Below are 17,002 nucleotides of genomic sequence, written 5' to 3' on the forward strand. Positions count from 1 at the left end.
TCTGTGCCTTTCTTCCCCTTAAAAATGGTATATCCACCTTCAGAGGATTGCTCCATTTAGGGAATTCAAGTTATGGCATTGAACCCCTGCACAACAGCTTATACTTTGAGCACTTGGTTTACCGAATGGATGATGTCCAACAAGAGCCTCTGAAGTGTGGAGTTCCTAACAAGGATACACAGGAGACCACAAACCATGGAGAGGAAGAGCAGCCCAGCATGACTCAACTGCTTCGAGTAAGGGAACAATAACATTTTTCCTGGCTCTGACTAATGTTTGTAACATTCATTCATTTTGTTATCATTAAACCAGTAGTTAATTTTGTTTTTTCTTTTTGGACTATGTATCAGACAATGTGATAGGAACCAAACCTGAGGACTGTTTTAATTCTGTAAATTTTGGAAACTGGGGTTTAAATTTTTAAATATTAAACAGAAATTACATTTAGCATTGTTACATCATAATGCATTAGGTTTTACTTAGATAGCTATTTCTTAAAGGAAAGTGCCAGTTCATGGAGCTCCAGATAAGATGGTGGGGGGGGGGGGAGGGGGGGGAGGGGGGGGAGGGAGTGGGGGAGGAAGCGGGGGAAGAGGCACTGATTGGTCTAGCTTTAGGATATTAATTGCCCAAAGGCCACATATGACTCTTGTTGAGGACTTCCTGAGTATTCTTGTTGTGGATCTTTTAGGTTGAAATTGTTCCAGGACTAGATTAGTTTCTTTTTTAAAACAAAATTAAAATTTTATTATCTTTAAGTAGTTGTACATAGGGGTTACCATTCAACAAATCAGTTTATGAGTAAAATACATCTTGATGTCATCCCTTTCATTATTCTCTCCCAATCCTTCTACCCAATCCTTCCCTCAGGTTTTCTCATTTCATTGGATATGCATTGATTTATGACTTCATTTTCTCCCCTCTTCCTCTCTTCATTGACCTTCTCCTTTCCACTTTTGAAGTGCCAGTTTTCTGGTATTAATTTGTTGAACTGTGAGTTAGTTTTTCTAAGGAATTGAACCATTTGAACTCTCCCCTGCAAATACCATATGTCGGTTAAAGCACTTGTGTACAGTTGCATATAACTCTGTATGTGTTTACTTAATACATTTATAAATTAGGTCTAGCTTCGAGATACTAGAGAGAACATGCACCTTTGTCTCTCTTGGCCTAACTTCACCAACACATTTTTTCCCCAGGTTTGCCCATTTCTTTGCAAAAATGTAATGTCATTCTTCCTAATGAATGAGTAAAATTCCACTTTATATATATATATATATATATATATATATGTATACACACACACAAATACATACATATATTTTGTCCCATTTGCCCATTGAAAGACAGCTAGGATGTTTCTATATCTTGGCTATGTTGATAGTTCAGCAATCAACATGGTAGTGCAAGTGGCTTTACTGTATCCCAGTTTGTAATCTTTTGGATAAATGCCCAGTGGTGCTATTGCTGGATCATGGGGTAGTTTTATGTGTAGTTTTTTTTTTTAAACCTTCAAATTGCTTTTGAGAGAGGTTGAAGTTTATATTCCCACCAACAATGTATTAGGATTCCTTTTTTCCTACATCTGTGCCAGCATCTGTTGTTTGAGTTGCTGATGATGGCCATTCTAATTGGGGTGAGGTGGAATCTTACTGTGCTGGTAGTGGGGCTTGGTTGAACTCATGCCTTCACAAACTTAACAGCAATTCTGCTCCAGGCTGGTACTCTACCACTTGAGCCACAGCTTTGCTTCCAGCTTTTTTAATCTGGAGATAAGTGTCTCATATTTTTGTGCTGGAATTGGCCTCAAAGCTTGATCCCACATCTCAGCCTCCTGAGTTTCTAGGCTTATAGGCACGAGCCACCAGGCCCTGCTGACTTTGACTTTATTTATGTGAAGTAAAATAATTTAATACTATTTTTAGGAGACATGAAAGTACATAGCTAGAGACTAAGGTTTGATCATTACATGTGTAATTTGTGTATTTACTTACAATGTGCACACTGTTTTGACAGAGAAGAAGAGCTGTCCTGCCACAGACCAGATATGTGGAGCTGTTCATTGTCGTAGACAAGGAAAGGGTAGGAAATGTGACTCTTCTCCTTTTTCATGAAAAGTTTCCTATAAAGGAAACCTGAAATGTGATAAATGTGTATTGATTTTTGAGTGAAAATTTAAAACTAAAAAGGCTCCTTCCTTCCTTCTTTTCGTCTTTCTTTTAATTTTCTGAGACCAGGATTTTTCAGGCTGGCTTTAAACTCACAGTTTTCCTATCTCTATCTCCCAGCTGCAGGGATTACAGACCTGGCATGGTTTAAACTTTAGTGGCAACATACCACCAGAAGTTGAATGTTGCAAAGATTATTCCCCGCCCCCCTCTTATTCTTGGTGCTTTAACGCAGAGCCTGGGTGTTGTCCCTGAGCATTTTTTGCTCAAGGCTTGTGTTCTACCACTTGAGCCACGGCTCCATTTCTGGCTTTTTGGTGGTTAATTGGAGATAAGAGCCTCATGGACTTATCTGCCTGGCCTGGGCTGGCTTTGAACTATGATCTTCAGATCTCAGTCTCCTGAGTAGCTAGGGTTACAGGAGTGAGCCACTGGTGCCAGCAAAGAGACTACTTGTAACTTTATTTTTTAGTGATACTTTGTTTCTCTTTCCTTTCCTTTCCTTCCCTTTTTCCTTTCCCCTTTCTCTTTTCCTTTCCTTTCTTTCCCTTCCCCTTCCTTCCTTTTTCTTCTCTCTCTCCCTCCCTCCATCCCTGTCTCCTATCCACCTCTCTCTCTTTCCTTTTTTTTTTTTTTTCCTTTCATTATTATGCTTGGGATTGAGCTGAGAACCTCGTGTTTCCTTTACTGCTTGAGCCAGCCATGACTGGTCTTTTTGCTTTTTGTTTATTTTTCATATAGGGGTTCATACTTCTGCTTGGTTAGCTTTGAACTATAATTTTCTTGCCTATACCTCTCAAGTGGGTGGGATTACAAATGTGTTCTGTCCTGTGTTCCTTCTTTTTGAGATAGGTTTGATAACTTTTTTACTTTGAGGGGGTAGGGTGTCTGTTTTGGGCCTTAAATCTAGAGCCTTGATACTGTCCCTGAGCTTTTTTGCTCAAGGCTTTCACTCTGTCACCCTAGCCACAGCTCCAATTCCAGTAGTTAATTGGAGATAAGAGTTTCGTGGACTCTCCTGCTTGGGATGGCTTTGAAATGGGATCCTCAGACTTCAGCCTCTTGAGGATTACAGGCGTTAGCAACTGGCACCTGGCTCAGGTCTTGGTAACTTTTGCCTGGACCATCATCCTTTCAATTTCTGGGATTATAGCTGCTTCACCATGCTCAGTTCCCCCTGTTCTCTGATTCGTTTATGCTGGATTTATTGAGAAGCTGTGTAGGCTAATGTCTTGAGAACTTTTCACATTACTTACTGGGCTGTGACTATAAACCAAGACAATCAAGGTTTGTCCTGTTGCCTAATGCAATTGCTTGGGTTAATAGCATTTCAGCTAATGTGTACTTTACTTTTAAGATGTAAGAAAACATTTGGGGCCTGGCATACTTTAAAAACAGTGCTATTAACCTCAAGACATAGGATAAAACAATGATAGATCTTTCTTTTTACTTAAGAAATTGAAAAATTGCTTTACTTAACTGAGAGAAGTAATGTGTCTTTAGTCAGATACAGGATTATTATAAAATGTTTTGGTTGATTTTTACTTTGAAATTTGTTGCTTGTAGAAACTTAAGATTGATATCTCTTTTCTTGTAAAAGCTGCAGATGATTTTTTTTAATCTCTTATTTATAGGCAGGGAAATGACAAGGCCCATTCATTAAGAGAGAAAGGTGCTCAAGTTTGTTCATTATAGATTTGTCATCTTCAAGTAGTAGAAGGAAAATCACAGGGGACATATAGGAAGTTTGAACTCTGCCCCAAATAGTGGCTGAAAAGTTTCTGTAGAATGTTTTGAACGAGTGACAAAAAGGAAGATTAAACTGTTTTTCTCTATTGTTCTCTCAAGTAGATTTGTTATAGGATGCAGGAAATGGTTCATAATTAGAAAGGTTTCCATTTCCATTAAGCTCTGTCAGGTCTATCTATTCCTTTCTTTCCCCCTTCGCTTAGGAGAATAATAGTATGGTGCTTACCTGATAAGATTAAGGCCTTTTGGGGCTGGGAAGGTGGCTCAGGGGTAGAGCGCTTGCCTTGCATGCATGAGGCCCTGGGTTCGATTCCTCAGCACCACATAAGCAAAAAGAAAAAAGCCAGAAGTGGCACTATGGGTCAAGTGGTAAAGTGCTAGCCTTGAGCTGAAGAGCTGAGGGACAGTCCCCAGGCCCAGAGTTCAGGCCCCATGACTGAACAAAAAAAAAAAAGATTAAGGCCTTTATCGTGGTACAGAGTTACAAATTCTATGTAAGATATTCTTTTGATTAATAAGTTGGTTCTTTAAAATGAAGTTAAAGTAGGTATTTGGATTTAACCAGGTCTCAGAGAAAAGAACTTGTCAAATCAATTATTTGGCGTGATCGATTGATCTATGTATCTATGTATTTATGTATCTATCTATATCATATAAATAAAAATAAATAAGTATTTGTGCTGGGCCTGGGGCTTGAACTCAGGGCCTGGGTGCCATCCCTGTGCTTTTGTATTCTACCACTTGAGGCCATAGCTCTACTTCTGGCTTTTTTAAAAATTGGAAATAATGGTCTCAAGAACTTTCTTGCCCAGGCTAGTTTTGAGCCTCAACCCTTAGATCTCAGCCTCCTGAGTAGCTAGGATTATAGGTATGAGCCACAAGTGCCCAGCTGATATAATCAAATTTTTACATATCTGTGCTTCTAGTCACATAAAAATTTTTATTTAGTGAGCTGGGCACCCGTGGCTCACACCTGTAATCCTAGCTACTTAGGAGGCTGAGATCTGAGGATCATGGTTCAAAGCCAGCCTGGGCAGGAAAGGCTGTGAGACTCTTTATCTCCAATAAACCACTAGAAAACTGGAAGTGGCACTGTGGCTCATGCGGTACAGCGTTCTGGGCAGGAAAGGCTGTGAGACTCTTTATCTCCAATAAACCACTAGAAAACTGGAAGTGGCACACGAGGTACAGCGCTTGCCTTGAGCTGAAGAGCACAGGGACAGCTTCCAAGCCCAGAGTTCAAGCCCTACAACCAACAACAACAAAACTAGTGATATGTGATTAATTGCTCATTATTACTTTAGCCCAAGGATTAGAAATGGTTTATTGGTAATGTCAGTCTAACAGTGAAAAGATTGGGAAATACATTGGATTGTCTTTTGTTCCATAATCTAAGCATTATCTTATAAAATGCTTGAAAACATTTTTGCATAAAAAGAAATACAAAAATGAACATTAGGAAGGAAACACATTTAAATTATACTCATTTGAAGAAAACAAAGATTCCATAGTATTTTCATTCTTATTGTGCCTTTTATTCCTTTATTCCTACTTATCATTAACAAGTGTCTTTTTACATTTATTATTAAAATAATGTCAAAGGTCTAAACACCTCAATTTTCACTTCAGAGTTGCTGTTTAGATTTTGATCTTCATTGTCAAAGATTAGATGTTTATTTTCACCCTTTGTTTTTCCAGTATGACATGATGGGAAGAAATCAGACTGCTGTGAGGGAAGAGATGGTTCGCTTAGCAAACTACCTGGATAGTGTAAGCTATGTTTCTTGTTTTCTAGTGTCCTTTCAATCTCAGAGCAGAATTTAAAAATTGACTTTTGTGGAGCCCAAATGACTACGGAGAGAAATCTGTCTAGCTTGTTTGGTAACTTTTTAAAAAAATGTTTGAAAGAAAAGTACAGGTGTAGACTTGGAAAAGAACAGGAGATTTCATATTAGCATCTGAGTTATCTCAGAGTATATAGGCTAAGGTACTTCATTGTGCAAAGGTTTTAGAGTTTTGTTTGAGAAAATTTTGCTAGGATTAAGGCTACCTCTTACTCTGAAACTATAATAAGACAGTATTAATTTAGGGTGTGTGTGTGTGTGTGTGTGAGAGAGAGAGAGAGAGAGAAAGAGAGAGAGAGAGAGAGAACTTTCTATCTATACAAATGGATATAAGTTCTAGCATCTTTTATCGGAAAACTTTGAGGTACCTGTGGTAGGAGCATAGAGAAATGTTTAGAACTGTTTGTGGTTGACTGTGTAATACATAACACCTTCAATAGGATAATGAAGTAGCACTTTATAATCAAACTCCATTTTTCCATTAAATATCTGTGTTGGTCAGCTTCCTGACACTATAAATAACTAGCTACTGAAATTATAAAGAGAGAAGGTTTATTTTGGTTCACAGTTTGGGAGGTTTTAATTCTCGACTTAATTGGCTCTATTGTTTTGGAAATGGAAGGAGTACATGGTGGAACAAACCAACTAACCTAATGACCAAGAAGTAAAGGAAGACGAAGGAATAAGGTCCCTCAGTACCCTTTAAGGGCATGCTGTGTAATGACCTGAAGACCTTCTACTAGGTGTCAGCTCTGAAAGATTCTACTACACGCCGGGTGCTGGTAGCTCACGCCTGTAATCCTAGCTACTCAGGAGGCTGAGATCTGAGGATCTTGGTTCAAAGCCAGCCCGGGCAGGAAAGACCGTGAGATTCCTATCTCCAATAAACCACCAGAAAACCGGAAGTGGTGCTGTAGCTCAAGTGGTAGAGTGTGCCTTGAGCTGAAGAGCTGAGGGACAGCACTCAGGCCCAGAGTTCAAGCCCCACGACCGACCAAAAAAAACATTCTACTACACCCAAATAATGACACCTTGGGACCAAACCTTTACCAATATGGGTTGTTGGGAGCACATTCTAGATATATACTATGTCACTGGGATACTGACTATTTACTCTATTATTTGAAAGTGGGATGAAATTTACCCCAAACCTTTAATTTCTAGAGATTGTCGTATCTTAGAGTGAGAGATAAAAAAGGAATCACTTCCTGGGTGAGGATACTTTTGAGAAGTTAAAAGTCTCATTGCAGTAAAGGAAAGACTTTTAAAAAAATGGAATAAATCCTGGTTTATTGTGTGTGTGTGTGTGTGTGTGTGTGTGTGTGTGTGTGTGTGTATGTTGTGTTTATGTGTGTGTATATATGCATGTATGTGTGTGTGTGTGTGTGTGTGTACTAGCACTGGGGCTTGAATTTGGGGAGTGGGTACTGTCCTTAGCTTTTTGCTCATGTTTGGCACTCTTGCCACTTACGTCACCATTCCACAGCTCTTTTTTGGTGGTTAATTGAAAAGTTCCAGACTTTTCCACCCAGTCTGGCCTTGAACTGTGATCCTCAGATCTCAGCCTCTTGAGTGGTTTGGATTGCAGGTATGCGCCACTAGTGCCTGGCTGTGAATCCTGTTTTTAATCTTCAGTAGTTATGTTAATTGAGTCATTTAAAATATTTTTTCATGTTCTTTAATACGTTGTATTTCTCTTTTCTTCTTAGATGTACATTATGTTAAATATTCGAATTGTGTTAGTTGGACTGGAGATTTGGACAAATAGAAACCTGATCAGTATTACTGGAGGTGCTGGCGATGTGCTGGGGAACTTTGTACAATGGAGGGAGAAGTATCTCATTACACGCCGAAGACACGACAGTGCCCAGTTAGTGCTGTGAGTACTATGAATGAAATGGCCAGGAAAATAATTTTCTTTTTTTTTCAAATTTTTTATTGTGATTAAGTGGTTACATAATTCCCCAAATTTCACAGTATTGTGGGATAGTGATGCTTAGTTAAAGTCACAAACACATTCTAACTTTCATGGGGCAAATTGTCTGCCATAGTCTATAACATTTATGAGTTCTATGGGCTTTGTGATACAATTATTTCTTCCACATTGGGTGATATGTACATTTCTTTTGTTTTGCATAGCGTCAGCTGTTCCCTCTTTCCTATTTGTTCCTTCCTTCACATCGCTGCCATTGAGTTGCTTAGTTCATTTTGGTCAGTGTCCAGTGCAGCTGATGAGTCCCACTGTTGTATGTTTTTCCCTGATTCCCTCTAGTTCTGTGTCATCCTCCTAGTTTCCCTCCAGTGTGCACATATATACCATATATGTGATCAACAGTATGGGGTTATTTAGAAGTGATTCGACCAGATGAGTAGAAGTCCTTTGTTTCTTAAGTCCTGTTAATTTTGTCGTATCACCTAACATTTTGGTTTAACATCCACTTGTCAGGGCGACTATGTGCCATTTGTCTCTTTGTACTTGGCTTACCTGGCTCAACATGATTTCTTCTAGCTTCATCCATTTTCCTGCAAATGGCAATATTTTGTCCTTTTTAATGGCTGCATAATGTTCCATTGTGTATAGATACCACAGTTTTTGGATCCATTCATCTGTGGTGGGACATCTGGGTTGTTTCCATATCCTGGCTGTTGTGAACAGTGCTGCAATAAACATGGAGGTGCATGTGTCCTTGTATGCTGGTTCCTGTTGTTCAGGATAGATGCCTAGAAGTGGTATGACTGGGTCATAAGGGAGGTCAACATTTAGCTTTCTGAGGACCCTCCAGACAGCTTTCCAAAGTGCTTGTATAAGTGTACATTCCCACCAGCAGTGTAATAGGTTTCCTCTTTCTCTGTATCCCCTCCAGCATTTGTCATTGGCTGACTTGTGGATGTGGGCCATTCTGACTGGGGTAAGGTGGTATCTCAGGGTTGTCTTTATTTGCATTTCCTTCACAACCAGGGATGGTGAACATTTCCTCATGTGTTTCTTTGCCATTTTTATCTCTTCTTCTGAGAAGTCTCTCTTTAGTTCCCTTGCCCATTTAGTAATTGGTTTGTTAGGTTTGGGAGGGATTAGTTTCTTGAGTTCCCTGTATATACTGGATATTAACCCCTTGTCTGATATACTGCTGGTAAATATTTTTTCCAATTAGTTGGTTGTCTTTCTAGCTTGGTTGCTATAGCTTTAGCTGTGCAGAAACTTTTTATTTTAAGGTAGTCCCATTTGTCAAGTCTCTCTCCAATTTGTTGTGACCCTGGGACTCTGTTCAGGAAGTTCCTTCCTGTGCTTATAAGGAAAATAATTTTCAAAAAGGTCCTGGTATTAGAATGAAAAGCTCTAAGGTTTGGGGGCATTTGTTTATGTGAGGAAAGCTTAGTTTGTGCTTAGGGTGGAACATGAGTTTGTGATAATAAACCTGCTCTTCTGAGATGGATTTCCCCGTACTTTTGGCCTCTGTCCTTCCTCTTTCTTGAGTGTACTTCCTCATTTTGGTGTAGCATGTTTTCTAGTTGTTTCTTTGAAAGGTTCTGAAAGTGACCTCTTGCATGCCTGAAAATATGTCTTCATAATCTTAGAACAGAATTTAAAGATCATCTCAGTTTGAGCTCTGATTATCCTCCATCTTTCAGAGGTGTGTGTTCTAGTTAGTTTCTGTATCTTTAATGGATTATTTGGCTGAGTATAGAACTCTAGGCATGGAACCTTGTTTCTTTATATTCTGAAGGCATTGAAAAGCAACTCTGATTCCTGTTTTTTTGCCTGTAGCCTCTACTTTTCATCATTCATCTTAAGTGGAAATTTGGTTCTCAGGTGTTGCTGATTCTTATGGCTTGAACTGGCCTGGGAATTGTCTCTTAGCTATTTTTCATTTAAGGCTGACATTGTATCACTTGAGCCATAGATAGCTACCCTTCTGCCTTTCTGGTGGTTAATTGGAGGTAAGAGTCTCATGGTCTTTCCTCCCTGAGCTGGCTTCAAACCTAACCCTCAGATTTTAGCCTTTTGAGTAGCTAGAATTACAGATGTGAGCCTCTGGCACCCAACACTTCCAGCCTTTTAAGTTTAACCTCACTTATTGACTGTTTTCAGTGGGTAATTTCATTATGGGAACCAATATGCTTCAGTTTTAGGGATTTTTCTTATAGATTTATAGCTCATTTTATTTCAGCTGTTGGGTTTCTTGTACTGCTCCTTGGAATTTATTCCCATTAATTTGATTTCTTTTGCTGTTTTTCTCTTGTGAATATGGGTTGATTTAAAGCAAAACAAATGCCTGGATAGGTCTTCCTATCAGCATAACCACAGGGGCTTCATTCTGATGTGGTTAAATAATTTTCAGTGAAGTTGTACATTCAAGTATTCCAAAAAGAATTCCCTGGTTTAACAGAAGACAAAGAGGGGCAGGCACTCCTGCCAGTGTGTCTTTCCTCTCCTCTTTTGTCTCTGTCAGTCTCATTATAGACAGGTCTCAGATGTTTGATGATGATCCTCAGTCATCTGAACTAAAAGCTTTAAGCACATGTAGGCTTTTGACTGCTGTAGAGTTTGCTCTAGCATGTTCTGATTGGGATGTTTTCTTGGTAATCCCTTTATGTCAGGCTAGTCAGATGCTCTGAGGAGGATTTGTCTATTCATTTTAAAAATATTTATTCATCCTTAGGTACTGGGAGTTAGCAATAATCATAATACTGAGTATGGAATTCATATTCTAATGGAAGAGATTTGCCATGAACAATACTCATATGTGTTTGTAGTTTGTTAAGGGGTGATAAATGGTGAGTAAAAAGTAAAAGTGTGTGTAAAATGTAAACGTACTGGTGGAAGGAGGTTGAAGTTTGATGTAACCTGGCAGGGCATGTCTCACTGAGTTGACTTTTGTGTAAAGACCTGAATGAGGCCAGGGAATAGGCTTGTGGAAGAGAGTTCCCGGCAAAGGGATAAGGTCTCAGACAGCTGTGGCTTGGGCATGCGTGAGGAAGAGTGTGGGAAGCATAGTGACTTCTGTTATGACAGAGCCTTACAGCTTCCTTGAGCAAGTGACATTGTATCTACTAGCTCCTCACTGAAGTTTGTTGAGTAAGTAATTGTAATTAATTTTCAAAAAGGTTTTTATTCAGAAGAAGATAATCCCTCAAACAAGCCAACAAACCCACAAAAGCAAACAAAAAACCCAAAGTCTTGACTTTGTATCTAAAGGTTATCATTTGTTCGGAAAAAAAACATTTTAAAACGGACTCATAGCGTTAACCCTATTTTCTGGGATCATAGAAAGGATAGAAGGCAGAACTGTATTCTGATTCTAAAGTACTATTTCTCTTTGCTCTTTTTCTTCCAATTTGTGTTGGTTCTGTCAATGCAAGTAAGATTTCTCACAGAAATAGGACTAAGTGTTCCTTTTCTTTTTTTTCCCCAAAGTGTACTATATAACTTTTGTCTTTTCATTTAGAAAGAAAGGCTTTGGTGGGACTGCGGGAATGGCGTTTGTGGGGACTGTGTGTTCAAGGAGCCATGCAGGCGGGATTAATGTGGTAGGTTATTCTTCACACTCAGCTTTGGATGTATGCATTAGGACAATCTCAGCATCTGTTGACTCTACTTCTGACTCACTTTTCAAACAATATTTTAAATATGAGGACACAGTAGGAGTGGCAGATGTATTGTATTTCTATAGACTGGATCATGTTTTCTAATATTTATCATGTGTTATTAATATCTTTTTGTGTATGAGGAAATAGGGCCTATTTCAGATAATTAAAATGGAATCAGTTATTTTTTCCCCATATACCACAAAGAACAATCTATTGGTGCTAAAGTGGCTAATCTATTTATTGCTTAAAGAATCCATCCAAGCCAGGTACTGCTGGCTCATGCCTGTAATCCTAGCTACTCAGGAGGCTGACATCTGAGGATTGTTATTCAAAACAAGCCTAGGCAGAAAAGTCCATGAGATCCTTTTCTTTTCTTTTTTTCTTCTTCTTTTTCTTTTTTTTTTTTTTTGTGCTGGGCCTGGATGTTGTCCCTGAGGTTTTATGCTCAAGGCTAGCACTCTACTACTTGAGCCACAGCTCCACTTCCAGCTTTTTGGTAGTTAGTTGGAGATAAGAGTCTCATAGATTTTCCTGCCTAGGCTGGCTTCAAACCATGATCCTCAAATCTCAGCCTCCCGTATAGCTAGGATTATGGACATGAGCCATTGCCGCCTGTCTAAAACTCTTGTCTTCACTTAACCTTCACAAAGCTAGAAGTGCAGACGTGGCTCACTTGGTAGATAGAGTGTCAGCCTTAAGTGAAAATACAGGACATGAGTTCAAGACCTTGTACTCGTACAAACAAACAGTAAGAATCTATCTTCATGACCATACCTATTCTGTATTAGACTAGAATGTACAAAGACAATTGCTGGATGCTTGACTTATCATATAGGCTGGCAACCTCATTGTGGATACATTTTTTTTTGTGAGAAGAAGTAAAACATCTCTTCGTTCATAAATTTATCAACACCTTCCTGTATTTGGACAGTTTGGACAAATCAATGTGGAAACATTTGCATCCATTGTTGCTCATGAACTGGGCCATAACCTGGGGATGAATCATGATGATGGGAGAGATTGCTTCTGTGGAGCAAAGAGCTGTATCATGAATTCTGGAGCATCGTGAGTAACCAGTTTTTTTTTCCTTCTTTTTCTTGTTTTTGTTGTTGTTCTTCGTGTGTGTGTGTGTGTGTGTGTGTGTGTGTGTGTGTGTGCGCGCGCGCTGGTACTGGGGCTTGAACTCAGGGCCTGGGCTGTGCAGTATCCCTTAGCTTTATCTCTCAAGATAAAGCTCTCCCCTACCACTGCAGCCATAGGTTCACTTTCAGTTTTTTAGTGGTTAATTGGAGATAAGAGTGTCATGGATTTTCGTGCCAGGGCTGGCTCAAGCCTCGATCATCAGATCTCAGCCTCCTGAGTAGCAAAGATTACAAGTGTGAACTACCAGCACCTAGCCAGTTCTTTCTTCTTAATTTGGTATTGCATAATGATGTTTCTGAGGGAATACTCATGTTTTCCTGATTCTATGAAATATACCAATGAGAAGTTTGTTTTTTAATTAAATAATCCCAAAAAGGTTTAAGAAACATTTATTTTTTTATTTTTATTTTTGGTCCAGTCGTGGGGAGACTCTGGGCCTGGGCGCTGTCCCTCAGCTCTTCAGCTCAAGGCTAGCACTCTACCACTTGAGCCACAGCGCCACTTCCGGCTTTTTTCTTTTTGCTTATGTGGTGCTGAGGAATCAAACCCAGGGCCTCATGCATGCAAGGCAAACACTCTACCACTGGGCCACCTTCCCAGCCCCTTAAGAAACATTTGTATTGACATAGGTAAATAGGAATACTCTTCTAAAAACCAGTTGATAGGACAAAAGAATATCAGAATGTGGAAAACTAACTGCTTGGGTCAGTGCAGGTTGGACTAGATTGATGACTGAACAAAGGATTTCCTCACAAATTTGAGAACATCTACATTACCACCTTAAGCATATAGAAAACCTGACATTTTCCTTTTAACTCTCATGGACATAAATGCCAGAAGCAATCCAGAGAAGAGGAAAGGAATAGTGAACATTTGTGAAGCTCTTTTTATGACGACATTATTGTGGGCATTTAAATGGTATCAACTCATTCATTGATCAATCTAAGGAATTGTAAGGACTTTGTCCATTATGGTTAAGAAAATATTCCCAAATAGCTGACTGGATTTGCATTGAGGTAGTCTGTTCCCAGAGTTTATGAGCTGATCTTCATTCCTAAAATAATGACAATGGAAGGTGTAAGGGTGTTGTGCCCTTTTCTGACTTAGTTTCATTGTAATGCAAGGTTCTTTCCTAATTTCGTAGCTGAAGCACTGTGTGTGTGGAGTAAACTTGGTTTAAAATTAGATGATTCCTGTGGGAATATCAGTGGCCCCAAGTGTTTACTCTTTTCTTAACCCCTAGCCTCTTGAAGCAAAGAGTAATAGATATTCTACTACTCAGTCCTTTAGGTACGTGTCCAGAGGAAGTTCTAGCAAATGCTTAAGCAAGATTTAGTTTTCCAGCAAATACTAGGCTCCAAAATAGACAGGAAAGAATTCCAATGGTGCTGATGAAAAAGAGCCTTTCATACATAAGAAAAGTTGTATGTTTGTAAAAGAGTTCCTGTTGGAAGGGAAATAAGTTTCCTTGGTGGTAAGAAGTCAGGAAAAGGAGCAATTGTCAGGAGCCACAGTGAGATTGACATGGAAAGAAGAGCATTAGAGTTAAGAAAGGGATTGAAATGATTCTGTAGTGGAGTTTATGCTGGTAGAAGAATCTTTAGGAGTGTACTTAAATCAGTCGCTTACTTTCCAGTTGTTTATTGAGCCTTGGAATATGCTAGGCTTTGTTTTGGGTACTTGTCTTTGAAGAAGTTGAGATTTTTTTTTAGGAGACAAAGTATCAATATAATAACTAAATAAATCAGTAATATAGAATGTAGGAGGTGGGAGGCTCTGTGGAATAAAATAGAGTGGGAACATGTAAGTTTGAGAGGGTTCGGATAGCAGTGGGATGGAGGTGTCCTTCCTGAAGCTCTGAGGTGACCCTGTGGGGAGAGACTCAAGAAAGAAAGTCAACATGGACAAATGGAGTTTGTCAGGCCAATGTTCAGGGCTCTTTCAATTCCAGGCTATTGCCATCAGAATAGTAATAGTGAAAGTATGTTCTGGTTATTTTCAGATTACTCACAGAAATGAGTAATAATATAAGCAATGAGTTCTAAGTGACATTTGATTTAAAAAGAAATCATATCCTGGTAGGTCAGTTTGCCCTCATTGTCTATCTTTTTTAGGGAGTATTTTTGGGAACTTAGCCAGAAGTGAAAAAAAGAAAGGAAATGTTCTGAATCAAATACTGAAGTCTAGAGATGATAGGTAGAGGGTAGAAATATTTCTACAGTTAGTCAAGCCAAGTATGGAGAAAGATCATTTTTCTTTTTTTTTTTTTTTTTTTTTGATTTGATCCATATTTTTTATTTTTGAAGAACACATCATACATGTTTATATACAGTTCTACTAGCATACAAAATCAGGTTGAATGGCTATTAAGAACAATTGGTGATTATTGCCAAAATATTAGCCTTTAAAAATTTCAAAATACTAGAACTTTCATCATTGTTTCTTTTTTATTATTACATGTATATAGTTGTACAAATCCACCAATTGTAGTTCCCAAATCCACTTAACCTTCAAGTTAAGTAGTTCTCATTTTTCTTATTTCTTTCTCAGCCAGGGACTGCTAGCAAGGAATGTCTCCATTGTTGCCTGGAACTGTACTGTAGGCCAAATTAGGGTGTGTTTGTTAATTTCCTTGGATGATGGCTGAGTAATGGTGGTGGTGAGTACAATATTAGAAGGACAGCAAACAGTGAAGCAGGAACTTTATGACCTTTCAATCAGATTAGACCAGATTAGATGTCTGCGCTGAAGCAGAAGAAGCATCAGCAGCTTGTTCAGAGAAAACCTTCTAGGAAAATAAGGGTGGGGAGAAGGTGAGAGGGAACAGGAAATGCTGAGAACAAAGTTGGGAATAGGCTGCAACAAAAATGTGGCTTTCTTAACTACTGGGGATATGGGGGCCTTGGGAGGAGTAGGCAATGAGAAGAGCAGAAATTGCTGACAGGACAAATGACTAGATCTTTGGAGGCTAAATTATGATTTAGTCTCTCTGGTTTTGTTAGGATTTTCAGAACTCTTGTTAACTTTATGGTGAGTAAAACATACTTTTTTTTTTGGTAAATGACTCTAGACTCAGGCATTCAAACATTGTTTATGAGAAAATGTGTTCCAACTACTAAATAAGAAGCTTATTTCAAAAGTAACCTTTTAGAAGTGAGAGACTTGAGGGTTGTGATGAAGGACTTAGGTGTAGGATAGTCTACTGCACAACTCCTATCGCTATTGTTTAATTACTATTCTTAGAGAAAACATTGCCTGGGCAGGCACAGAACTAACCACAATCAACAACAGGAAATAAATAATTACAAGTCTTTGTGTAAGTGGATGTTTCCTTGTTTATCAAAGAATGATTCCATATTATGAGCTCAACATTTTTACTTGATATCAAATAGTCTGACACTGTTCTTAATCTTTCCTAAACCCTCATCTCCCTTTGTCTTCCCTGTTAGCAAAATTAAAATTAATTAGACTTTGCCAGAGACATCCATGTACAGAGAACAAAGAAAGGTTTATTGTCAGGAAAGGGGGTTGGCAAGACTCCTTTTCACAAGGGAGAACTGAGAAGAAGCACCGGCTGTTGTCTGGGGTGACCTATAGAACCTAGGAGGTTTAGGAGGGGCTAGATGGGGCAAGGAGGCGGAGACCCTGGTGTGGATGTGTGGGCCAGGGGCTTCATCATGTCAGACTAGGATTTATGGCTGCTATCCAAATAGTAGATAAGGGGTCCTGCAACTGCCCAGACCTGAAGGTCACTCTAAGGGGCTCTTGTTGCCTTACATGGTGGTAGCTGCCCCATAGAAGTGCCATCCCAAGGTTAAAAGGGTTGGAAGTTGATTATTTACTGCCTTTACTACTTGGGCCTAGTGCTGCCTAGGAAGGGAGCATGCTAAGCTGTGGAGAAGGGAAGGGGTGGACTAAGCTATGGGAAGGGACTCATTTTGCTAACATCCCCTGTAGTAGTAGTTAGTGCTTCCTCCTTTCTTCTGCCATCTCAGCACTGTAGCCTTGGAGTTAGCCTTTAAGTTCTGGGCAGTCCAGTTCCTCCCTGCTCACTCATTGTGATTCATTTCCCCTGTGACTGGATTTCAGGAAGAGCTCCCTTGCCTTCTTCCTGTGAATTTAGGCTCCAAAGATAACCTGTTAGCAGAAGTCTAGTCATTTGTCCTGTCAGCAATTTCTGTTCTTCTCATTGCCTACTCCCAAGGCCCCCATATCCCCAGTAGTTAAGAAAGCCACATTTTTGTTGTAGCCTATTCCCAACTTTGTTCTCAGCATTTCCTGTTCCCTCTCACCTTCTCCCCACCCTTATTTTCCTAGAAGGTTTTCTCTGAGCAAGCTGCTGATGCTTCTTCTGCTTCAGGGCAGACATCTAATCCAGTCTAATCTGATTGAAAGGTCCTAATGTTTGAAGTTCCTGCTTCACTGTTTGCTGTCCTTCTAATATTGTACTCACCACCACCATTACTCAGCCGTCACCCTTACTCCCTTGAGTTTCCCCTCCATCACTGA

The 17,002-nt window shown here is 39.4% G+C and overlaps 1 protein-coding gene across 1 annotated transcript in view; it reads left to right on the plus strand.

Annotated features, from left to right (window-relative positions):
* Adam9 (ADAM metallopeptidase domain 9) overlaps positions 1–17,002 on the plus strand; it is a 107,911-nt gene that overhangs the window by 29,730 nt on the left and 61,179 nt on the right. Inside the window, exons 6-11 of the mRNA XM_042679405.1 lie at positions 44–236; positions 2,017–2,082; positions 5,616–5,687; positions 7,471–7,640; positions 11,209–11,290; positions 12,282–12,415. Coding sequence (XP_042535339.1) covers positions 44–236; positions 2,017–2,082; positions 5,616–5,687; positions 7,471–7,640; positions 11,209–11,290; positions 12,282–12,415 — 717 coding nt within the window. The remainder of the gene's footprint in view (positions 1–43; positions 237–2,016; positions 2,083–5,615; positions 5,688–7,470; positions 7,641–11,208; positions 11,291–12,281; positions 12,416–17,002) is intronic.

The sequence above is a fragment of the Dipodomys spectabilis genome, unplaced genomic scaffold, assembly GCF_019054845.1.
Source record: "Dipodomys spectabilis isolate Male_0828 unplaced genomic scaffold, ASM1905484v1 ptg000052l, whole genome shotgun sequence".
Lineage (NCBI taxonomy): Eukaryota > Metazoa > Chordata > Mammalia > Rodentia > Heteromyidae > Dipodomys > Dipodomys spectabilis.